At 43.3% G+C, this 25,873-nt stretch overlaps 1 protein-coding gene across 6 annotated transcripts in view; it reads left to right on the top strand.

The window, feature by feature from the left end:
* Nucleotides 1-25,873, top strand: part of Ptprt (protein tyrosine phosphatase receptor type T) — a 1,217,152-nt gene that overhangs the window by 396,757 nt on the left and 794,522 nt on the right. For all 6 annotated transcript variants that reach the window (XM_029554985.1, XM_029554983.1, XM_029554981.1 and 3 more), the window contains one exon: nucleotides 22,268-22,539. In XM_029554985.1, coding sequence (XP_029410845.1) covers nucleotides 22,268-22,539 — 272 coding nt within the window. The remainder of the gene's footprint in view (nucleotides 1-22,267; nucleotides 22,540-25,873) is intronic.

Genomic DNA, 25,873 nt, shown 5'->3' with positions numbered 1-25,873 from the left:
AGCCTGGTCTCATAGTGAGTTCCAGGGCAGCTGGGGCTACAGGGAGACCCTGTTTCAAGAAAAAAAAAAAAAAAAAAAAAAAAAAAATCATTACCCAAACTCTTAATGTTTTCTTCCCAATCTGTATTTTTAAACCTTGAAGGAATATTTTGGTAAATATCCTTTGGTGAAGAGATATTAAAAAAAATCTACATTTCCTTTAAGTCTGTTTCAATTTCCTCTGCATTATAGTCACAACAAGTATAATATTTAAAAATTATTATAATTATTTCTTCTTATTCTTCTGTTCAGGCAGCCATCCATCATCCATCCACCCATCTTTGCATCTCTGTGTATATCAAAAGGTATTTAAAACGATGTTTGCCACATGCTAATGAAAGCTATTTCTGGGTGGTAAGACTGGATTTTTTTCCAACTTGAATCTTTGTGCTTCTTTGCATTTCTTGAGTTCTTCAAAATGAATATGTATCATTTTCACAATAACAATAAAGTGATCTTTCTTTAAAAATAAAAAGTCAAAGCAAATATGTCAAGACGTTCACAGTGGTTTAATCCTAGATGGTGGAACTGTGGGTGTTTATGATTTTAATCTTGTAGTTTGTCTATTTTCTGACACTTTTAATGTATTAAAATGAACAAAGAATTAAGAGAAAAAAAGTGAAGTGCAAAGGGGCTCATATTATGTTATCCAGTCAGAACCGGCGAAACTGTGGATCAAACGTAGATGGAGGGAAGATGGGAGTTGATGTGAGTGGGACTCGTGCCAAAGCAGGAAGCGGTGATGAAAACCCACTGAGGAGGAAGTAATCCTCACAGAACCGCAGTCCCTTAGAGCTGAGTCCAGCGTTTCAGTTGTGAGATGAGTTTCTTCTAGAGTATCCAAGACCCCAACTTTTGTTGAAATCCTGTAAGCATAGGCTATGAGGGCTGGGAGAGACCTGGAGATCACCCCATGCTGCCTCCATATTTGGCAGACAAGGGTCTGCAGGCCGCAGATGCTATTTCACACCAGCACAGGTTTTGGAATTAGAAACTACTTTTGAGTCAAGGCAGTGCCGTCCTGAGGATGAGCATGACTGAATGTCTTCTTAGCCCTGAATGAACCAAGTCAGGCTCCAAGTCCTGAACAGTCTAGGGAGATCCTCTGTACCCACAGGTAGATACTTGATTCTGATTCTGTGAGTATTTAATTTTGGCTTCTATGTGCCTGGAACTGTGCCATGGCCTTTGACTTGTTCTGTCTTACTTAATCATCGCACTATCCAGGTAGATCATTTCCTTCTTTTCCTTATTGTATTTGTAAAGAATTTGTGTCTTAGCACAGTAGTTGAATAGTGTCCCCACTTTCCAAGCTATATGTAAATTGTAACCCCTGGAATATGATCTTATTTGGATAAAAAGCTCTTTGCAGATGTGAGTTAAGGATCTCAAAATGAGATTATCTTGAATTTAAAGGAAGAGAGATATTTGAAACAGAGACAGGAAGATGTTTGAGGGCATGGCTGCTCAGAACACTAGCACGGGTCAGGCAGGATCCTTAAATGGAGCTTCTGGAGGGACTAGAGGTCTGAAGACACACCTGGAGTTCAGACTTTGGCTTCAGAACTGTGAGAGAATAAATTTCTCTTCTTGTAAACCCCTGGTCTTGTGTCAGTTTGTTGTGACAACCCTTGGGAAGCCATCTACCTGCTTGGAATGGTGATAAGCATCCTCTAAGTCAGAGTTTCTGTTTTCAAGATTGGGTGTCTATGTTCTAGCATATTACCTCTTCATCCAAATGCCAGTGGGAAAGAAGTAGCTATGCTGATATGGGACTAGATGCCCCTGAAATCTTAACTGGCAGGACGATGCAACAGGTTTAGGATCCTAGGCAAGAACTGGGAACAAGGCAGTGATAGCGACAGTGCTGCCAGCATCTCTTGCCTGAGCTTTTGCTTCAGCCCGTAACTTATTTTCCGCTTGAAACTACTTCTTCAGTAACCCATCTGACCTCCCTCTGGTCGCTAGGTATTGCAAGTTGAGACACAGCCCTCAAGCTCTTTCCTGAACCCAAAGACATTAATCCTGGTAACTGTATTCCCCTATTGCTTAACCTAAGGGTCCTAGTTAGATTCCACCAGGGATCTAGAAAGCTGAAGATCTAGAAAGTAGATGAGAACATGTGTCTGTGCCAGGGGTCAGCAGATGAATATCTCTGCCTCTGTTTGCTGACTGTCCACGTGGCAAACCCAAGGCCGCTCAAATTGTGGTTTTCCTGTGACCCCTGTGCTCAAGGATTTTCCAGGCAAGATGGTCCTCACTGTCAGTCTCCCAGCCTTCCCATGATTGTATAAAGCGCAGAGTAATTCTATGAAAAACCCACCTATTTAGTATATCCAGAGGGGCTTCCATTTTCCCAACAGAACCTTGACAGACACATCGATCTTACGAAGTGAATATCTTCATATCTCAGTTCTTCTTAAAAACCTCCACTGGATCCCAATGGATGGTATATTTCCCAGCTTGCTTTGTCCTTGGCCTTGACCCCGGTTTCTCTACACATTAGTCAGGCAAGGTTAGTAAATGATAGTAGAATAGTTTGTGTCTGTTGACACCTTCCAGGCAGAATCAGAGGTGAAGCTCGGTGTTTTTCAGGATGAGTTTTGGGAAGTGACTGTGGGGTAGTAGCTATGGGAGGGTTGTGAGAGTCCTGGAGCAGATGGAGGAGAAACAGAGCTGTGATTCAGACAGGGGACTACCTTGGCTGGCTCATTAGAGTCTGGAAGGGAAGGAATGCGTGAGGCTTTATATTCCTGACTCCATCAGTCATTGGATAATGTATTTTGAAAATGGTACACCTTGAGTAAGGCTATACTCTTCAACTGAGCGACAATCCCTAGAGGTGCTGACAGCTGAATACTGTGCACTGATACATCCCAGAAGCTGGAGCAGCAAGACATTTCAAGAAGGACCTGGAAACTATGTCATGAGGTCTACCTTACCCATTGGTCTAAATGACCAAGACATACTCAAGGGAAGCAAGAATTATTTTGTGTCTCTCCATCACTGGTTCTGTGAACATAATGGTTTCTCATGAACACTTGATGGACACACACATGAGTTAGTGAATAGATGGATGGGCAAATGAGTGAACATATGCAAGAGGAGAGGAAGGATCGAAGTCCTCATAAACAAGAAATTCTCCACAAGCTGAGAAACTTGGCTGGTACCTGTTATCTGTGATTTTTGGTCTGGGGTCTAATATATCCACTTTTGACAAGACAGACAAAATGCAAGGAATATTTTAGCCTTGGTACAGAAAAATCCCAGAAGTGGATAAAGGATTGGTTCCACATTTCTGGAACGATGGTGGATATAGGGAATATAGGGCTCAGGAACTCTACTCCGGTGGGGGTTAGCCTCAAGAGCCTTTGGGAATCCTAGAGTCTTTGGGTTTCCCACAAAAATTCTCAGGAAAACAGCAACAAATGTAGAAGGACACAGCAAGAGCATCAAGTAAGACACACAACCCATAGACTCTGGAAGAATCATCCCCTACCTATGACTACACTGAGCATTAAATCAGTCACTTATGCTGTGCTGCCATTTAACGTTTAGATGGAACTTTAATCCTCCTGTATCCCTGTAGTAGAAGACTAAGGTCTCCCTAGCCTAAAGTGAGATAGATACCTGGTTTTAGGGAACTGTCCCTTACCAGGCACTCAGAGTTCTGTAGTTTCCCTCCCACCTTTTCTTGTTACATCTTGCTTTAGGTGGATGCTTATAAATACAAGGCAAAAATTAGCAGGAAAATTGTAGCATCACACTATGTCTTGGAAGGTATAGTTCTCACAAGTAGAGTACAGTAGGTGGGCTGGTAAGAATGCTCATGAGGATGGGGGCTTTTGTGGATGCCATCTGTTCTTGGTGTCAGAACCAAATAGTATAGACAGCAAACAGAGGAAAGGGTCCAGCTACTGCTCTGGACTCTAATCATAGCTAATAATAACAAGGGCTAGCTTTTAGAAAGAATTTAGTATTTTCCCAGAACTGTTCTAAGTCAGCTTCATCTACAGTTGATGGGTATCTCCAGCCTAACTTAAAGCATAGCTGTATAGTTAATCTTTTTATTTTCATTCACCTTCACTGGATTTAAAACCACCTGGGATACACAGCTCTGGGTATGACTGAGAGAAGATGAACCCTAAAATGAGTGATGCCATCCCATGGGCAGCCATCCCAGACTGAATAAAAATGGGTAAAGGAGGAAGCCAGGAGAGCACCAGCATCCATCTCTCTAAGTAGTGGAGAGGCAGTGGATAGGCAGAAACCTGGGACTCAATGACCAGCCCAGTTGCCAAACCCCAAGCCAGTGAGAACCAGGTCTCAGAAAATAAGGTGGGTGGTGCCTCAAGAGGAATGACACCTGAGTTGTCTTCTGGCCTCTGTATGCATGTGCACACACATGCACACCCACCTGCATACACGTACACACAAACACAAGGAGTAGGTAAAGGCTCAAGAAATGTAGTCACAGTCTTACGATCTATTTTAGAGAAGTGATTCAGTATCAGAAACACATGGGCTCAGAAAATACACCATTCACAGATCCTGCCTGGGGAAATAATCATTGTGAAAGTACTTCAGAGCACTGAAAGATGAGCTAAAAATCAAGAACTTAAAATGGGCAAATCATGGGACAAAAAGGTTGGCGAGCCTCCCTAGGGCATGTCTACAGGAGTCCCATCAACTTGCTCCTAAGCTCCTGAAGAGAATTGTCATCTCAGCAAAGTGACTCTGATTAAGTGTCTTGGCTGTTTTTGTTCACAGCTGTATTCCCAAGGTCTACAACAGTGCCTGGTGTGTTGTACAAAGAGCACAACACACATCTGCTGTAGAATGTACTGCATTATCAATGAGCAGGCTTCCTCCTGGAAGGCATGCCTGCTTCTCCCCAGGGGCACCTGGGCAGAGCTTCAATGCAAACCGGGCCTCCATAAACTGTTACCCCTCATTAAGCCTTGTCTTCAGGACAAGTTTGCTAACTGCAATCACAAGCCCAATTAAATGCCAGGAGTCTGTAGAAAGCACCTACCTGTGCCAGGAAAAAGTCTGTAAGGAGATACCTCAGGGCGTGTGTGTGTGTGTGTGTGTGTGTGTGTGTGTGTGTGTGAGAGAGAGAGAGAGAGAGAGAGAGAGAGAGAGAGAGAGAGAGATCTGGGTGTCTCTTTTTTTCTCTGACTACAAGAGAGAGAGAGAGAGAGAGAGAGAGAGAGAGAGAGAGAGACTAATGGGTGATACTTTTGATCTCTTCTTTCTGTCTTTTTGCTTTTCTGTTGTTCCCCTTATGTACCACTTTATAATTAAATAAATATTCCACAGCCCCTCTAATTTGATGACTGTTCAGTCATCTCTGCAGAAATCCTGAGGATTACCCTGGATGCCTCTTTGGGGGATGAGCACAACAGCTTGTTAGGGGTTGAAATCCAACCCCCAGGCTTCAGGTATTTAAGTATTAACTGCCAGTAGGTCAGGGTGTTAGCTAATTGGGAAATAGTCTGCATATTTAACTTACTATGATGAGACCATGTTGTAATGGGGTAGTCCCTGACTGAAAAGGGAAAATTTGAAAAGGGAGAATTTGGACACATAGGGAGAATACCAGGTAGATCTGAAGGCGGACCAGGTGATAGGTCTTCAAGTCCAGAAACATCGAAGGTCTTAGCAAATGGTCAGAAACTCTAGGGTGGGGTTTAGAACAGACTTAGAAGGAACTAACCCCAAGGACATGTTGATCTCAGACTTCCTGACTCCAGGACTGTCCTAGTTTCTTCTGCTGCTGTGATAAAACACTTAACGAAGGCCTGGCATGGTGGCACACGCCTTTAATCCCAGCACTCAGGAGGCAGAGGCAGGCGGATCTCTGTGAGTTCAAGGCCAGCCTGGTCTACATAGTGAATTCCAGGACAGCTGGGGCTACAGGGAGACCCTGTCTCAAAAAGAACAACAACAAAAAAACACTTAACAAAAACAATCTTGAGGAGGAAAGGGTTTATTTTATCCTACAACTCTCAGATCACAATTCATCATTGAGGAAAGCCAGGGCAAGAGCTCAAGCAGGAACCTGGAGGCAGGAACTGAAGCAGAGTCCATGGAGGCGTGGCACTCATGGGCTTGCTTCACCTGGGTCCAGCTTCTTATATAGCCCATCAGTCAGCCCCCCTACATCAATTAACAGTTAAGAAAATGTCCCAGGGCTGGAGAGATGGCTCAGCAGTTAAGAGCACTAGCTATTCTTGCAGAAGACCCAGGTTCGAATCCCAGCACCCACATGAGTGATAACAACTGTCTGTAACTTCAGTTCTGGGGCATCCAGCACTCTCTTCTGTTCTCCACAGGTACTGCATGACACAGGTGCATTACACACATGTAGGCATAACACTCATATACATAAAATAAAAATAAATAATTTTTTTAAAAAGAAAATATCTCACAGATATGGCCACAGGCAGGTTCGATGGAGGAAATTCCACAATTGAAGTTCCCTCTTCTATAGTAGACTATAGTTTGTGTCAAGTGGACAAAGACTAACCAGCAGAAGGACTATGAGGCAATCAACTTCTGCTTCCCACCCCTCAGGGTGTTTAGCTTTGTTGTGGAGTCCCAGGAATGAATCCATCCTCTACCTCAGCACTTAATTGTTCTCTGCTCTGTCCTTTCATCTGTGACTAGACCTTGCCATGGATGTGGTGATGAGCCAACAATGGGTTATTCTCCCTCTGATAGTCTGGAGTATGCAGACCACTGGGTCTGCCTGGACTTGGGCAGGAGTAACCAGGGAGTGGCTAATGTTTGCATTGTGGTTGAGGGGATGTCCAAAGATTTTGGTTGAAAAAGTGGGACAAAAGAAAGGAGAATGGTGAGATTGGAATAGGAACCACCTCTCTCTGTGGAGAGATCTGAGGGCAAGTGGGGGAATGAAAGATTAAAAAAAAAAAAAAAACTGACATTCTCAGTGAATACCTGAAGAACATTAGGGAGTCTAGGTGATTACAAGAGCTCCGGTAATGGAGTTGTGGTGATGGCCTATGTCTGTGAGTTATCCTTTCTCCCTAGAGGCCCTTCTTCCTTATGCCTTCTGACATATGGTACAGCCATGGCACCTCCTCACTGAAAAATACCTGCCCTGACTGGTCCTTCTAGAAGAACCTGTGGGAATTAGTAGCAAGAGAGCAAGTGTCAGGTAGTGTCAAGATCAGAGAATCTGAACACAGTATTTCATTATGGGAAACTAGGAAACACCAGGGAACAGGAGCTGGCATTAGCCACTAGGTCTGCTCTGTCATAGGCTGCAGATCAGTTAGAACATGTGATTCTCAAACTTGAGTGTGTATCTGCATCCCCCGGAGGACTTCTGAGCCCCATGGTTGGACCTCATTTCCAAAGACTTCTGGCTAATTCTAGTTTGGGGCGTGCAGCCACTGGTAAAGAAAGAGACATGCTCCTGAGGGGTCATGGCATCTTGGCATTCCCTAGAGACCTTGCATGTGTGGACAGTGAGTGTGGATTCTGCCTCCTATGCTGGTCTGGAAGATCAGCTGTCTTCTACTTGGAGATCCATGTGAGGAATCAGAGATGCCCTCAATGGCCACACACCCAGTTAGTGAATAGAGTGAGTCTTTATAACAAACCCCTGATTCAGGCAATACTATCACCTCCATGGTCTCCATTCCACAGATGAACAGACTGAGACTCAAGGAGTTCAAGTAACTTGCAGAAGGCTGCCCAGCTGGGAGCTGACAGGGCTTGGATTGGATCTGACCGTCTAAATCCAGTCTCTTTGTCCTTTATCTTCTGACATTCCATTGACTCGATAGAAGAAGCAAGAAATGATCCTAGTGATGTTCACCAAGTTATTTGCTTTCTCTTAAAAAAAAAAACTATTTTATTTTATATGTATATGAGTGTATGGCCCACATGTATGAAAGTACACACATGTCATGCAATGCCCAAGGAGGTCAGAAGAAGGAGTTGGAGTTTCACAGATGGTTGTTAGTTGCCATGTGGGTTCTGGAAATTGAACCCAGGTCCTCTGTAAAGCAGTCAGTGCTCTTAACTGCTGAGCTGTCTCTTCAGCCCCTGTTTGCTTTGTCTTTGCTCTTACTCTTCACTCAAAAAAAGGAAATAGCTTTTCCTATCTTACATGAAAAAAAATACCTTTAGATTAAAAAAATAAGCTGTCAGGATTAATTGGATAACAGCTGTCAAAGTCTTGTAGCTCCTTAGAGGATGGTAATAGAAGAGGAATAATTATTGTGCTATTTTCTATGCAGACCCTAGTACATTTGGGGGAGTCGGTAAGTGTCTAATGATGTTCTTGGTAATTAGCAATGATGGAAGGGAGATTGCTCAGGCCAGAGGAGAGGGCTTTCTGGGGCTGGGCAGCAAAGAGAGAGAGCTTTCACAGTGGACATCTTATGGTCAGAGAACTACCCCTGCAAGAGGTGAGGGAGGCATGGTTCAGAAAAAAGAGGGCATCTCCCCAAGCATGTGTGCCACCCTGTGGCCCCAGGAGGCAAGAGGTTCTTGCTTGTTGATCTTCACAAGTTTGTGAGCCCCTGGCTCATTATAGACCAGTTACGCAGTGGTTCTCTTAAGTGTGGCCAAAGATCAGCTGCTTTAGCTTCACTTAGAGACTTATCAGAAACGCAAATTTGTGCACTCTACCCCAAACCTATTTCAGGTGGGCCCAGGAAATTTTAACAAGATTTCCAGGTGCTCCAAATGCGTTCTACAGTTCTGGAACTATTGTTTTAAAGGCAAATAGTGCTGATCGTAGAGTCAGAAATGTCTCAGTTTGTGGGAGACAGGCTTGAGCCTGTGAAAATCTTATTGACAGCCATACAGCAGGCCCGAGGCAACAGCCTGACCACTGGAGCCACAAGGAACGCCTTGTGACATTTGCTCCCATTGACAGATCATGAGAGTGATGCCTAGAGCTCGCCACTCCCTAGTCACTACCCTTGGAATTCCAAATTGCAACTTAGATATTGCTACAGTCAGGATCATGTGGTTTCCAGGAATCCAAGCTCTGTAATCTGAAACCCATTATACTAATGAGGCATCCTACCTGCTATTCTGTGATAGGACATTAAGTCTGTTATGCTAATAGGATGCTGTTTGTTATGCTAAATCTGTTATGCTAATAAGGTATCCTACTTGCTGTACTGTGATAGGGTGCTAAACCTGTTATGCTAATGAGGTATCCTACTTGCTGTGCTGTGATTGGACCACTGCCCCTATATAAGCTTGTGATTTCCTGCAATAAAGCAGACCTGTGTCACTGAACCTGGTCTCCTCTGTCTGAATGCGGCTCCGCTGACATGGTCTCCTCACCAGCCCTGGGGTCCGGGACTGGGCAGAAGCGGCGACGACAGGAGGTAGCACAGGGCAAGCAGAAGAGCTGTCTCAGCACCAGGCAAGCAGAAGAGCTGCCTCAGCATCAGGCAAGCAGAAGAGCGGCCTCAGTCCAGGGCGAGGGGAGGAACAGCCTTGATGCCCGTTAGAACAAAGGAGTGGCACCCAGGGGAACGGAGGAGTGGCTGCCGCTGGTGGTGACCGCATCAGTTCAAATCCTAGCACTGTCTATTTTAGGCTGTGTGGCCTTAGGCAACTCTGTACATCTCTCTGAATGTCAAGATTCTCATCTAAAAACTGAGGGGTGGGAAGTTAACTATTCCTGGTGCTACTCCACACGGCCAGAGACTGTCTTATTTCTTGACTTTGACACAGGAAATTTTATCTGCATGGAACATTTTGTTTCCTTTTCACCCATCTGACACCTATATCATCCCATTCCTTATCATAGTTTATTTTCTCAAGCTAGTTGTTGTTTGCTTTCTTTTCTTTGTCTCCTCCCTCAAACCAAGTGTAGGTTGGATACCCCACCACACACATGCAGAAAATGTCCCAATTTCTTGTGATTGCTTTTAACTTTGTTGTGATTTCCACAAGTAAGAATGCTTCAGTGCTGTTTGCTATTCCCCTGGAGTGTCAGACATCAAGTAGTTGTGTGAGGAATAGTTGGAAGTTTGTGAACTTTACTTAAATATTTGGTTCTGGGGCAATTTCATGAGGAAACAGGCAAAGAGGTTGAACTGCCACACAGGGGAACTAAGACACAAAGATACTTGCAGATTTCTGGATGTTGAGGATGAGAGAAGCAAGCTAGAAGATTAAGCTCTGGTGGTTGAGGATTTGAGGGGCAGATACTGTAGAATTGGAGGATAGACAAACCTTAGCTGAACTCCATGGGCTGAGGGGCCCATTGATATGGGAATACAATCACCTTCAGCCCTCATATTGCAGTCTGCTAACTGTTGACAGGATTTGGGGCAAGGAACCCTTCCTGGGGTTGCCAAGATAGCTTTTCCAGTAAAATGCTTGCCTTAGGTCCCTGGGGCTCACTGCAGGACAGCCTACCCTACTTTGCAAGCTCCAGGCCAGTTAGAGACCATATCTCCAAAACTCCCTCCAAAAAAGAAGCCAAAAACTAAAAAACAATAGTGCATGGCATCTGAGGAGTTACACCCTGGCTTGGTTTCTGGCCTAACACACACACACACACTCACACACACACACGCACACACGTATCATCACTAGGACAGTCATTTTCAAAGCTCAGTGAAGCTCTTAGCCTTTATTTATTGTGGACAGGGTTGTGGACCTCTTTGAGAAATAGATGGATGCTCTTTCCAAGGAAAAAACAAAAAGGAAACACAACAAATATCCCCCTCTGTTGACCTTGCCACTCACTGGGTACCTGGCCGGGTTGCTTTCAGAACAGTTGTTGTAGGGAACATAAAAGCATCAGCTAAGTGGAAAAGTAGATGGTAACACTGTATGTCTTTCCCAGTCCTGGCATTTTAAAGCTTGGGAACTAATAGAGATGACCCAATTTAGTAAATGGGAATGCAAGACAGCACTATTTTAACAGGCTTAGTCATCTCTTTGTTTTGCTTCTCTCTCTCTCTCCTCTCTCTCTCTCTCTCTCTCTCGATCTCTCTCTCTTCCCTTCTCTCCCCCCTTCCTCCCTCTCCTTTTCCATTTGTGTCTTTTCCCATTGCAAATATATGAGGTAATAATCCAGTATTTTCTATGGTGCATGGCAAAAAAAATGCTATATATAAGATACAAACATTCTGTGAGTTTAATTGGAGCATAAATGTAACTAATCAAAATATCATGCCAATGGATATATATATATGTATATGTGTATATACATGTATATATATTTCAGTTCCATCTTATTTTAGTTTTGAGCAGTAGAAGCAAAGGACACAGCTCCTTGAATGTCAGGAACAATTTGGGCCTGACAGTGTCCCAGCAGCCTATTGTTCTCTGCATTCTTCATGTGATAACAGCTTGTCAAGTGATTTCATTTTTTCTCTTTTATCCCACTCTTTGCCCCTCTTCTACCTGTACCAGCTCCCCAGAGCAAGATCAGATCACCCCCAGGAGTTTGTGACTACCCCTTGCCACAAAATACATCATGCTCATGAGTGACATGAAAGTGGGAGCTTAGGGACCTGCTTAGATTTCAACTCCAGCTTTGCTGTTCGCTGGGTGCTCTTAGGAAGTTTACTTCTTTTTTTAAAGTTTGCTTTTATTGAATTTTTGTGTATTTCATATAGAACATCTCAATCAACCTTAATCATTGTTATACTCCAGTTCCCACCTGCACCTACCCATAGCCCCTGCACTGGAACCCATATACTCTGTCCCCACTGTGTTAAGTCATTGTCTCCAGAAGTTCCCCAGTACAAGTCCTTCCACTGAGGTCTAGTCAGCCTATCTAGAGTCCCTTGTTTTAGGAAGATCAGCTCTTCTTCACCTAGCAGCAATCAGTTGCCAATATTTTTTCAGATAAGATTGGGGTCTCCTGTTCATTTTCCCAGCCCAATGTTGGGTTTTTGCCTGCCTGAATTTACATGGGACTTGTGTATGCTGACACCATTGCTATAGACTCATATGAGCAGGTTCCCAGGAGCTTGTAAGAGTCTGTTTCCATATGGTCCTGCACCTCCTTCCTGGCTCTTATAATCTTTCCACCCCCTCCTCCTCCACGATGATCCCTGAGCCTTGGGTGGGTGAAGTTTAATAAAGGAGTCCTGTCCAAGGACTGGCATTGAGCAGACTTTGGCCATTTGGGACCTTTTGTATTCCTGGCCCTCTGTAGCATGAAGTAGTTTCATTAATGAGAAGTTGGGGGCAATCAACAGCTGCGTAATTGGGCTAAAAGCCCACTCAGTGGGAGGAAACTCAAGTGTGGTACTGTAAACATAACCAAATACACATGGCTGGAGTGTTCATAGATGTTAGAGAAAAACCCCAAGACTGTCACATCTCTAGACTAATATGATTTCTTAGTATGTGCAAAATATGCATCCTTATGTTTACAGACAAATATCCCAGTCATCACCCACCAAAGAAGCTCAGTTTACACCAGTTGGAGACTATTACCAGGTACCACAACTGGTCAAACACAGACATTGTCTGAATTGCCCAAGCCTAAGTGGCACATGTACAATGAAACCTCTACACCTAAGGCTCATGGAACATAGAACAGGGATAAAGAAGAGGACATTAATGAACCTCTTAGCTCTCATTAATGAAAGTTAGCCTCTAATGTCTCTATTTTCTTATTTGTAAGAAAAAGTGATGGTGGATTGTACTTCCTAAATTTGATATTAGACTAACTATATGAATGTAGGTAAAAGGTGGTAAGGGTGCTTTGATATAGTTTCTAAAGAGAGAAAGATTCCTGCAGGAACAAAAAGAATACTGTGCATGTCCTAGAGTCAACCTACGGCAAAAGCACTCTCCTCCCTGTCTTTCTCTCAGAAGGCACACAGGAGAACATCTAAACTAGCCTTGCTTCCTACTGCACAGTGACTAATACTTTAGTCTTTTTTTGTGAAGTTGAGGGGGTTTGAAAATAGAGGCTACACATGCTTTGGATTTTATTCTGCTCCGTCCCCGACCTTTCTCCTCTTCCCTCACTTCTCCTGGCTCCGGCTCCTTTCCTCCCTCTGTTCCACTCTTTCTGCCTCATTGCCCCCTTCCACTCCCCTTTCCATCCCTCCTTCCTTATCTCAACTCTTTCCCCCATTCTTCTCTTTTCTTTCCTCACCTCACTTATTCTTCCCTTCCCTTCCTTCTCTCTCTTTCTACTTCTTTCCCGCTTCCCTCATCTTGTCTCAAGAAGGAGAGCCGTGCAGGGATTCTAGGTCTAATGTTTGGGGAAAGGCCCCTGTGCCTGTGAATCCCAAGCTGGGCTCCACTCAGCTCAGCATGGGTATCAGGGAGCCCCTCCGATCACACATTCAAATGCAACCACCAGAGTGCATCGCATTTTGAACCCACATTATCTCACCTACATGGATTATCAGATAACTGTTTCTTGGAAAATTGCCTTAACAAATTTGCATACGAAATGCATAAATCCAAACTTATTGGTCTGAATGAATGATTACAGAAATACTTATGAGTTGTTCATATAAACTGGCAAAATGTTCACAGTACGCAGCTCCTTTGAAATTTCAGGATCTATTTTCCTTGTTTTAAATGCATATTATGTATCCATTAAGCTGTAATTAGCACCCTCTCCCCATTTTCTGTTGTATTAAAAAAGAAACCAGCTTCTTTCCCCTTTTTTGACACATGGTAATTAGATTGCTTTCACAGATAATGTGAGTAACGCTGAATGATATGTTTATTACTGTGGCTATTGGTTTATTGTTGTGCTTTTGATCAGCTTAATGATGATATGTTTTTATGGCAATATTGGTTGTACTGAATGGTTCTCTTGTACATATCTCTTCAAGCTTGAAAATGCATTGTGCTTTTTGATGTTTTTGTTCCCTTTGCCCTTTTTTGTGACCAGACAGCTTAATTTCATCACTTTGGGCTTTTAAGTTGGAGTTTGTCCAAAATCACTACAGTGGAATCATGTACTGCCAGCCATAGGGACCACAGTGCAGGAATAACTCTTCTCTGGGTGTTCATGTACCTGCCTCTTGGGTATGTAGTTTGATGAAAGGCTGTGGCTGGCCTGGGTAACATGGATTTCTGGAAGGGCATGACCTGAGCTAAACTTATCCTCATAGGATGTTCAGGTGCTGTTCTAGTTTCTTTTCTGTTGCTGTGATGAAGTACTGTGACCAAAAGCCACTTCAGGGAGGAAGGAGTTTATTTGGCTTACACTTTGAGGTGACAGTCCATCTTTACGGGAAGTCAGGGTAGGAACTTAAGCAGGAACTTGCAGCAGAAACCAGAGAGAATGCTGCTTGCTAGCTTTCTCTCACTGGCCCATGCTCAGCTAGCTTTCTTATATAGCTCAGGACCTCCAGTCTAGGGAATGGTGCTGCCCACAGTGGGATGCCCCCCCCCTTTACATCAAGACACTCCCTCACAGACATGCCCACAGGCCAATCTGATCTGGGAAATCCCACAGTTAAGACTCCATTCTCAGATGACCCAAGGCTGTGTCAAGTTGACAGTTAAAACTAACTAGTGCATTTGAATTTTCTTTTGCTGCCCCTCCCCCATCACACAAATATGCTAACTATAGAAACAGCACAGAACATTTAAACCTTAGGAGATTTTGGCAATTGATGGTGGCTGGGAGTGGAAACACAGTGTTTTACAGGGATGAGACTCTTGGTATGCTAACTATATGCTATATATATAATATATATATATAATGTAAAATATAAAATTAAATTGGGGGCAGTAGGGGGATGTGTGTGGATAGGGGAGGGGAATCTAAATACCATCAAGCTATATTGTATGAAAGTTGCAATAATTTAATATAAAATAAAAAGTACTACATATTTCTCAGGTCACAATGTTAAATGGGTCACAGTGGGTTAAACTCAAGGTGTCTCAAATGTTGTGTCCTTCTCTGGAGGCTCTAGGGGAGACCTCATTTCTTACCTTTTCCCATTCTTTTCTAGTTTCTGCAGGCCACCAGCCTTCTTTGGCTCATGATCCCCTCTCCATCTTCAAAGCCAACAGTATCACACAGTCACATCTCTTTCTGCCTCTGCCTCTCTGCCTTCCTTGTCTACTTATAACAATCCCTGTGTACCTATGTGGAGAATGCAGAACAATCATCCTGCTTTAATGGTCTATGATTACAACCTCAGTTTGATCTGTAGCCTTAATCCCCTTTGCCAGACAATAGATCATGGCCATGGCTTCTGATGATCAGGATTTGGCATCTTTGGGAGTATGTTATTCTACCTGACACAGAGTAGATGCGGGATGTGAGAATCTCCCTGCATAAGGCAGGGAGGCAGGAACCAGGGTATGGAAGGCTCCAGATTTCCTCATAAAAGATCTTGGACTTTATCAGCAGCAGAGGAGGCAACATGGTCAATTTTGTGTCTCATAAAGATAGCTCTGACTGCTGCTATGTACGTAAGCTGATAAAAGAATCAAAGACTGTACCAGTTTCAAGAGTCCATGAAACAGACCAACCAAATATCCATGACATAAATTCCAGGGATCTGGATGAGGTGATTGGCCATAGCAGTGGGGAGGAAGAAGGTGATCCGAGAATCAAAGGAAGAGGCTTCTCCAGACAGTGACGTCTGAGCAGCTGTAGAAGGTTGGGGTAGGACACTAGATTTTATTCTGTCTCTCACTACATTCTTTGCTATTTTTTAATGCTTTTTAAATTGAAGTTTTACAAACATTGTAGAATATAGTTTGATGGTATCTAGATACTCTCCTCCTCTTCTCCCCCCAATCTGTCCTCCACCCAATTTAATGTACTCTCATATGCATAATATGGCCTATAGAGTCCGATTTGTGTCCTCCCAATGTCCTTCATTGTGAGTCCATCCACTGGGCCCACCAAGAATCCTGTCCCTGTAAGACACTGTCATTTTTCCTTACAGCGGCCATCAATTGCCAAAAGTTCCTTAGACTGGGTGGGAATTTCTTACCCTCTTCTCCATGTCTACACTGGGATTTTTGTCTGGTTTGAGCTTGCATGGGACTTGTGCATGATGTCACCATTCCCGTGAGTTCATATAAATAACTGACCAAAGAAGGCCACCAGCCTTCTTTGGCTCATGATCCCCTCTCCATCTTCAAAATCAACAGTATCTGCCTCTTCTTCCACAATGATACCTGAGCCTTGGAAGGCAGAGGTTTGAAATGGATGGCCTTCTTTTCTATTTTAAGTATGTATGAGTGTGTGTGTTCATGTATGTGTACATGTGTTTGTGCACATTCATGCATGTGCTTACATGTGGAAGCCAGAGGCCAACATCATGTATCTTTTGCAAAAAATTATTTATTATTTTTATTTTATGTGTATGGAGTGCATTGCCTGCATGTATGTGAGTACATCCATGTCATGCAATGCTGCAGAGGTCAGAAAAGGGCTTCAGATTCCCCTGGAACTGGAGTTAAGGATGGTTCATAGCCGCCATGTAGGTGCTGGGAATCAAATCTGAGTCCTCTGCAAGGGCAGTCAGTGCTCTTAACTGCTGAGCCATCTCTCCAGGCCCACAACCTTCTTTTTTGTGTTCTTTCACTGACCCTGGAACCTGTAGTCTCAGCTGGCATGACTGGACAGCAAGTCCCTGAGGTCCTCCTATCTCGGCCTTCCCAGCACTGGGATTACAGGCATATACCACAGCTTCTACATAGGCGATAGGGACCCAAACTCAGGTCTGCAAGCCTGTGCGGCCAGCAGTTGATCCACTGAGCCATGTCCCTAGCCTGTGATTCTTTGCCAAATTTTTCATCAGTCTTTAAGATTGCTCTGCTACATGGTGGTTTTAAAAGCACTTGTGGAAATAGGTAAGCTAAAAAAGAAAGTAAGATTGAGGATCTAAGATATCAAAACTCTTATCTAGGTACTTTGTAAACAGCATTTCATCTAATCTTTGGGACTATAATGTGAGATGTGTTTTATGGCCATTTTGAAGAAGTGGCAGCAGGCTAGCTTAAGTTACTTGTATGAGACTGTCCTGGGAAAAGAGGCATAATTGAGATCTCCTGTCCAGACCAGTGGAATTAGGGCTTAGCAGCACCACACACTATCCTTATTTACCAGCACTGGCACTGCAGCACATGCTGGTTGTACTGCATTTTGGAGCTCAGGCTGTAGATGGCCCCTGTGTTTACAGATGCTCTTCTGAAAGGCGTGTGGGCTTTAGAAAGTCTAGGGTATCTCTGCTTCCTGAAGACAGCATGATGTTTTTCCTTCTGCAGAGAACCCTGGGAACCAGTAACTGCACCTTAGGCAGGAACTGTGGAGTCAGCCATAGTAAAAACTGAAATGAAGTCAGGAACTCACTGTTTCAGTCTTCGCCATGTTGTGTGACCTTGGACAAGTCCCTTGCCCCACCCCCAAATGGACTTATAAAATTAAGAGGTTGCATTAATTGAATTTCTCTCTCACCTGGATGTCATTCGTTATGCTTTGGTGAGTAAATCACAATTTCTAGACCAGTGTTAACTAACAGAGCTCTCTTTGATGGTGGAAGGGTTCTTCAGTGCATCATATCCATGGTAACCACTAGCCATGCACTGAGCACTGGAGATGTGGTATCTCTTGAAAATGATTTCTACTTGCATCTGACTTTAATTAATTTTAAATTTAAATGGGTACATGTTGCTATCAAGGACCTGTTTAAAGAATGCATTTCCAGACCCTGAAGACTTTGCTTGCTGTATCAGGATACTATAATTGTTCTGAGCATCTGCTTTATATTTTTGTTTGGTTCAGTGGCTTTTCGATAAGTGACTCTACCTTCCTGTGCTTCTGTATACCTGTCTTAAACACAGGCTAACGTGATACCGCTTCACTGGAATGCTAAATGGTGTTCAGATGAATTCTTGACAAGTGGAAGGGTTTCAGTGAACCTCAATGGACCAGTGTCATCTGTGCCTGGCCATTTATTATAAAATCCACATTTACTGAGTCAAGCACTGTTTATCATTTAATGCTCACTGAAATGAACACAAAGCTTCCTTCTATATGTCAATTTTTCATTCCATTTTATGGATGAAAACATTGAGGCCCAGGAATTTTTACTGACTTGCTCAAAGTCACAGCAATAAGAAACAGCAGAATTTAGAATGGAAACTAGTTTTCTGGTGAGTGTCCAGGACTTGTTCCACGCTGCCACAGCTGCTTGGCTTTCAGCAGTTCTTGGGTCTCTGCCTCGATCCCTTCCCTCCACATAGGTCTTGGCACTGGAAACTGGCAGGCCACCTGTCTTCAGGGACCACTCCGTGTTCTCAGAGATGCAGGCCTTCAGCTGCCAATCGCCTGAGTACACTCATGTAATCTTAATGAACAATGTGCAAAGCCATTAAAAACTCAATTAGGACCTTCTTTTTACTGCCGACGTGAGGAAATGCAATCCTGAGGTGCTCATGTGTAAACACAATAGCCGCCATCTGCTACTGAGAAGCTTGTAGCCTCCAGAAAGGGGATCTGTGTGGCAGACACATCAGTAACAGGGTGCTTATCAAGGCGTTATTGTGCACGGAGGGGGAAAACACACAATTCATGGCCAGCCAGAGAGTGCTTCCTGGTTTATTTCAATGATTTTCAGCGGTATGTATAATAACTGTGAAGAAACTAACGCTGTTTTATGTTCCTTATCAAGTTGGTGCCGTTTTTTAAGGGCAAAGGATAATGTATTTACAGCCTTCCTCTTGTTTCTTGACTGATCTTGTCATAATAACTGGGTCATTTTTGATCTCCAGGAAACTGACAGCCCTGGTTGATATTAATTACGCCAACCTGTTGATCAAAGGGCCCCACTGAGCAGCTGCGGAACAGGGCTCTCACTCTTGAGCAGTCTTAGAAATGGTAGACTGGGTTCAACTCAGATACAGCTCTTGCTTTTCTGGAGGGTGTGGCCAGATATCTCATGGAGGGGGCTAATGATGCCCCATCTCACATGCCCTAACACACTACACTCACCTTTCTGGCTGTCATGGCTTCCTGCCACGGTGCCTTTGCATATTCTCTTCTATTTCAAACCACCCGGCATTACTGCTCCTAAAGATACTTCTATTTAGAGCATCTTGTAAGTTTGCTTAGTAATTATCCTTTCACATTCTCTCCCTTGAATAATGGAACTTGGGAGAGATAGAGGTCTTACCAGCAGCCCAAACAATGATGATACTGTTAACTATGGAAATATAAACCTAAAAATTGTACTGGCTCCATAACCCAATAATAGTTTATTCCTTGTAAAGGGACCCTTCAAATCCCAAACGAGTGTTCCTGAGAGGTGGGTGATCATCATAATCATGACCACCCTTGTTCTTTCATTGTGGCTGTGTACTCTTAAAATCCAGAACATTCAGTGAGGGCAAGAAAAGGAAAAAGGACCAGTCATTCTCGTATTTTTATGTGTGTACGTATCATCCAAGGTTCTTGATAGAAATGTAGGTGAAGATCAAATAAGCTTATAGGAGTCTGAAATCCTCACGTCTTCTGAGATCCTAGGTGATGCTGAAGTGTTGGCCAAAAAAACAACCTTTGGGAGAGAAGATGATGAGCATGGATGTGGGAGTATGGGGCAAAACAGTTGTTATGCACCAGGCCTGGCACAGGCACACATCATATTCTGACTTCTTTGTCTGAAACTGAGCTTCATGTTTCCTCTAAACAATGGCGGAAGACTGGGATGTCCTCTGTCTCTTTGCTCATGGCTGTGCATGAGGCTATACCAAACTGTAAATTCCAGCTCCCCAGCAGGCTTGCTCAGCTACTGAAGCCAGGATGAACGGAAATGGTGACAGGAGTAGATGGAGGTAACACTCTCCCAATTTTCTCTCCTGTGGAGTATAAGAAACTGAGGTGTGGGTTGGCAGAGGTGCAGGAGCTGAATGTACATGGGGACCTTCGTAGAACCCAGAACAGAGTCTATCACACCTCCGTTTTCAGGCTTCCTCCCCTCCTGGGAGATATGTGACTACTCAGTGGCAAAGATGACCCACCACCCTTTGTGAACCTTGTGAGTCATTAGTCACATTCAAAGAGGACCTGTCAGAATCCTGTGGGTAGACCAGAAGTCAGAGGCAGGTATGGATGTTGACTTAGTCTCCACTCTGAGTCACAATGGCCCCATTAGTGGTTTCTTCCTCGCTGCCTCATTGCAGGGGATATAATAATTAGATAACATCCATGCCAGGGAGACATCTCTCAACTTACCCTAAGTTACTGCCAGCCTGTGAAGGAGGGTGCCTTATGATCTTGATAACTCTTGATCCCTTTCCAGTGGCTAGTCCCCTAGGAGGTGGGTGACTTCTGATTGGTAGGTTGTTGAAAATCTGTTGTCAGGTTTCTCTGTGCTTGTCACCTTGTCTCCTTGTTGGGTCCTTTTTTATTTGAGTGCATCCAAGTGCTGTTAAGTGATCATGCCGCAAGAATAAGAATACCTCTGGCCCTGGTAATGTGGATGAGGTCAGGGCTGGAGTCTGGGACATCTAGCTAGTCTATATAGGTGACTATAGATAGATGCGATGTGGGGAGTACCTAAAGCTGAATTTGGTCTTGAGACTGATATTTTCTTGAATTGAACTTTGTGTGCAATTATATGGAAGTTTTTATTGTAGTCTCCCTTCTGTATCTACTTTTAAATCCATTCAGAACCCAGAAAAGACAAGGTGTAAATGATTGGTAGTTTCTAAAACCCCAACACCATGTGGATAACTCAGCACTTATTAACTGGCAGCTGTTAGCCCTTCTGGCATTAGGGTGAGGTGGCTTATCTTGGCTGGGAATAAGAAGCATTAGGGCCTCATTCTGAATGAAGATTTTAGTGGGTACAATAGGATTTCAAAGCAATTCTGGTTTTCTGGATGGAAAACATTCATCCCAGCATTACTGGAGTTTATCTACTGTGTTTTATGATGCAGTTTATTCAGTAGAATCATAAGACTTTAAGTCCCAGAGTTCAGCCTCCCGCCTTGATTATGAAATTCCCTTAGGCATTTCAGTTGGCCTGGGCTTTGTGGAGTCACTTGTAGTGATGGAGCCTTACTTTATCTCTGGGCAGTTGATTCCATTTTGCACTAGTTTAAGTTGTGATAAAATCCTTTGCACAGAGAGCTGATATGTGCTTCCTCATTGTGGTGTATCTGAATCTGGCTCTTGGGTGCACTGATTGTGGGTTGACTGATGCCAATTGGGTGTGTTGACCATGTGGTTGTATATCTTGCTTTCAAGTAGCATAGACTGCCTCTTTATTCATGACTTGTCTACATATTTTATTCTTGATTCCAAGTCAATAGGGGCAGAGGCTACATAGAGTACATTCTTCTCATAAAAGGAAACAGTAAAACAAGAGAACTAGCCAGGCAGAATGACACTTTTAAGTCTCTGCTTGACTTTTGCTATTAACGAGTCACATAATGGAGTCCAAAGTCAAAGGACAAAGAGAACTTCTTGTTCTACAGGGAGAACTGAAATGCCAATTGTAAAGAACTTGGATCCAGGGAGGAGTAAATAATTGGAGACTATCATTCCATCTGTCACAAGAATTCAAAAGAGGCTCACTCCTGTGTGTGAAGTAGCCTTCCTCATGTTTAGAAATAGTTAAACTTTCTGCAAATAGATCTCTGCCATCCACACTTGTCTCTGTAAGTGCTTAGTGAGTATCACTTGTTTTCCCTTCCTCTCCAAACATTATCCAGTTGGTTCTCATACTTCTTCAGGGATTTATTTCTTACTTGGATATATTCTATTTTTATATATTCTCCTTCAACATGTGATCCTTAGTGCTTCATGAAGGACTCCAGGTGGCTCTGTTAGAACACGGACCCCCTCCCTCCCATACTGTAGAGGTTTTGCTTCAACTGGAACAAGCTCAAGTTTGCTTGAGGCCATTTCCTATCTCTTTTCCTCTGCAGAGGCTGCGGTTGACTTCCTGAGTTCTTATTCCTTGCTTCCTTTAAAAGCTGTACTTATTTATAAACTGTCTACCATACAGAAATACTTCCTATATGTTACTGTCTCTTTATTCAAGTCCCGTAGTGAATACAGATTTTACATCTCAGTTTCAGGAAAAAGTCACCCAGATTCAGAGAAGGAATGTAGCTTCCCAAGAATCAACTAGACCCTGTCTCCTAAAGGGACTTAATCTCCAGCTACCCCTCTGAATACCATGTTTTTATATGACCAGATTTCAGAAGGATTCATTCCCTCTCTCTCTCTCCCCACCCCCACACTGTGGGTCTCCAGGGTCCTTCATGATGGTGAACAGCTCTGGGAGGGCCTCAGGTCAGAAGGCCCATCTTCTTCTGCCCACACTCAAGGAGAATGACACACACTGCATAGACTTCCATTACTACTTCTCCAGCCGAGATCGCTCTAGTCCAGGAGCCTTGAATGTCTACGTGAAGGTCAATGGTGGTCCCCAAGGGAACCCCGTCTGGAACGTGTCCGGGGTCGTCACTGAGGGCTGGGTGAAGACGGAGCTTGCGATCAGCACCTTCTGGCCTCATTTCTACCAGGTATGGCACTTAACCATGCTCTCTTTGTAGTAGGTGATAATGATAATATTCACCCCTTGCCCTTCCTATAGTGGGGTGGGTCTAGGAAGAGCCTCATGTGTTGAGTCATTCAACTCATGTTGACTGGGCTTCTCCATGGCTTGTCCATGAATTCAGAGGTGATCCAGCACAGCGCCTGCCTCCTTTCAGGAGGAGACTGATGTGTATAATTTCAGCATTGCAGGACATACGTGACTCCCCATGGCTGAGGGAATGCAGGCACTGAAACCTCTTATAAACTAAGAACCTGATGGGGGTACCATTAGCACCCATCTTCTACAGATGAAGAGATAAGGCTCAGAGAGATAAACTGACTAGTCAGGGAGGGGCTGTTGTGTAGGAGAGACAAGGGGGATGGCTTCCAAGAACAGAGGACAGTTAGAATCTGGAAGGGTGAATAAAATACATTGGAAAAGGGAGGGAAAGGCATCTGAGATGTTGGGGCAGGGATGACTGTGTACGATGAAGATGGGAACAATCGAGAGTGAGATTATACAGAATTTGGAAACAAAGTTCTTTTTTTGTTTTGTATTTTGGTTTTTTGTTATTTTGGTTTTCTGTTGTTTTTTGAGACAGAGTCTCACTCTGTAGCCCTGAGTATCCTAGAACTCACTATGCATCCCAGACTGGCTTAAACTCACATCAATACTCCTGCCCCAGCCTCCCAAATGCTGGAATTATAGGTGTGTACTACCATATCCAGCAGAAACCAAGGTCTTTAAGTATGTGTTGCAGAAGAGATGTACAGGAAAATGAACTTGCAGAGAAAGCTGGTCACGGGGGTTGAATGCCAGGCTAACAAGCTAGCGCTCAGCCTGTCATCTACAACAGTGGTTCTCAAACTGTCAGTAGGGAGAGACCACTTCTCTTAACTCATTGTGGACCAGGACTTTTGTAAGCCACATTAAAATATATCACAGCAATGCCAAATTGCTGTGTAAAATTTCGAAGCCCCATCTCACGTGTCTCACCTCTCTCACTGTACATAAAGACAGAGAGTACACAGACACCAGTCCACAGCATACTTGCAGACACAACTTCAGATTGTTTTAGGCTGGAACTGTTAAGAACTTATCCTCAAATAATACCATTAAGGTAAATTTACATGTCATAGAATTAGCCTGTTTTTAAGAGCACAACCCAGTGACTGTTTAGTAAAGCTTCTGTGTTTTTTATTCACCACCATCAACCATTCTTAGAACATTTTCATCATCCCAATAAGATTCCTTGTATCATCTCAGTTAATCCCCTTTCCCAGTTGATTAAGGTTTTAAGTAAGAAAGTGACACAGATCTTCATCTTGGAGACATTTTCTAGCGTTTGAAACAGAAGATAGACCCAAGAGGCCAGGGATTCGTCAGTGTCCCTAAGTTCCACATATAAGGTACAGTCCTTTCAATCTGTGAGTGTTAGGAATACATTTCTCTATCAGGATAGCCTATTTGCATTAATGAGGTCATTTAAGCCTTATTTCTTCTTTGCGTTGGCAACTAAAAATCAGAATTTAATACTCAGTTACCTTAGATACTTCGCCTGGATTTTTGCCACATCTATTTCCATTTTATCTTCAATGACATCTGATTTGTTTTTCGAATAATTGTATTGTCCTTTGTTCAGCATTTCCTGGAATTCCTCTGGAAGTAGAGGAGAGACAGTGATGGTGGTAATGATGGTGGTGCTGAGGAGATGATGATGATGATGGTAATGTTGATGATAGTGATGATGATGATACCTACCATTTGTTGAGTGCTTATATTGTTCCAGGCACAGTATAAAATTTCCTATAAAAATGCAGAGGTGAGTTGTGCAAAGCCTGGCCTTATGGTGATGAGTGTTGACTACTCATGTGGTATCAGTTAAAGCCCTTACTCCCTCTGTGAGAGGAGAAATGTTACCAATAGGTATCTAAGAAGAGAATGCGATGGTTTTAACATCTGTGTCGTTAATACTGAGATACATTTTTATTATAGATGTTTTGAGACAGGTGCCTTTGACTTCATGAGCTCTGTGTCTTTTCCCCTTTTTGTGAAAAATATTTCTATTTCTTAAATATTTTATTTATTATTTTTGTTTTATGTATATGAGTGAATTGCCTTCATGTATGTAAGTGCATCCATGTCATGCAATGCCTGCAGAGTCCAGAAGACAGTATCGAATCCTCTGGAACTGGAGCTATGGATGGTTATTAGCTGCCATGTGGGTGCTGGGAACCAAACCCAGGTCCTCTGCAAGAGTAGACAGTGCTCCTAACCATTGAGCAATCTCTTTAGAACTTTTATTATTATTTCTGAGACAAGGTCTCCCTGTAACCCCAGCTTGCCTGGAACTTGCTATACAAACCAGACTGGTCTTGATCTCACATAGATCTGCCTGCCTCTTGGGAAGAATTTTGAAACTAGTATCAGGCCACAAAACCTTGATCTGACATGCACATTGTCAGTTATGTTTTCACAGTATTTGCAGTTTACAAAGTTATAACATGTACATGCATTGGGAACTTTGTAACGCCTCTCACAGGCTCTGAGCAGCACCCCTGAGTCAAGCTTGCTGATATCCCTACCATAAAATTTATATAGATCCATAAGACCTGGCATAAAGTAAGATTGTAAATGAAGTCAGACAAAGTTAGCTTTTACCGCCAGTTGACGTTATGAAATGCCCATTTGATATAACTTGCTTTAGTGTGTGTTGGGTCTCTGAGTTGCCTCAGGAGTATAGCCCTCTGTTCTCTACTGCATGTTTGCATGGTTGAAAGAAGGAACTCCTGTTACATCCATGGAAGAACCTGCATTTATTGGGTTCGCTGAGATGATGCCTGGGGAAGGATGTTGTAGCATTTTTGGAAAGCTTTTTGGTGTATCTCCACTGAAGAGATACAGCTAGCCAAGGAGCTGGGAAGCACAAAGAAATCTATTAGTATTTAACCTACTGCCTGCCATGGAAGTTTGACCTTGACATGCTTTTAACATGTGATTGTCTTAGTATAAAGGCAGTATTCTAGAGTTTGATGGCCCAACATCCTGGTTTAACTCAAACAACTCTGGTTTATTGCTCTTGTCTTGGTGAAATTGTTGAATGCATCCATTGCATCTTGGGGCCCTTTTGAATGCTAAGTTACACAGTCTCCCTGTCTGTAGAGATTTATAAATCTCTGTATGTATGTATGTATGTATCTCTGCATGTATGTCAGCACAGTGGTTTTGGATTATCATCAGTGTGCACCAGACAGAAAACATTTTCATTTCGGTGAGTCTCTGTTCTCCTTAACTCTACTGCTGTGCCAGGAAGGCAGACG

Source organism: Nannospalax galili, unplaced genomic scaffold, assembly GCF_000622305.1.
Source record: "Nannospalax galili isolate Female #2095 unplaced genomic scaffold, S.galili_v1.0 scaffold205, whole genome shotgun sequence".
Taxonomy (NCBI): domain Eukaryota; kingdom Metazoa; phylum Chordata; class Mammalia; order Rodentia; family Spalacidae; genus Nannospalax; species Nannospalax galili.
Note: the sequence above shows the minus strand (reverse complement) of the source record. Positions and strands in the feature narration are given on the sequence as shown.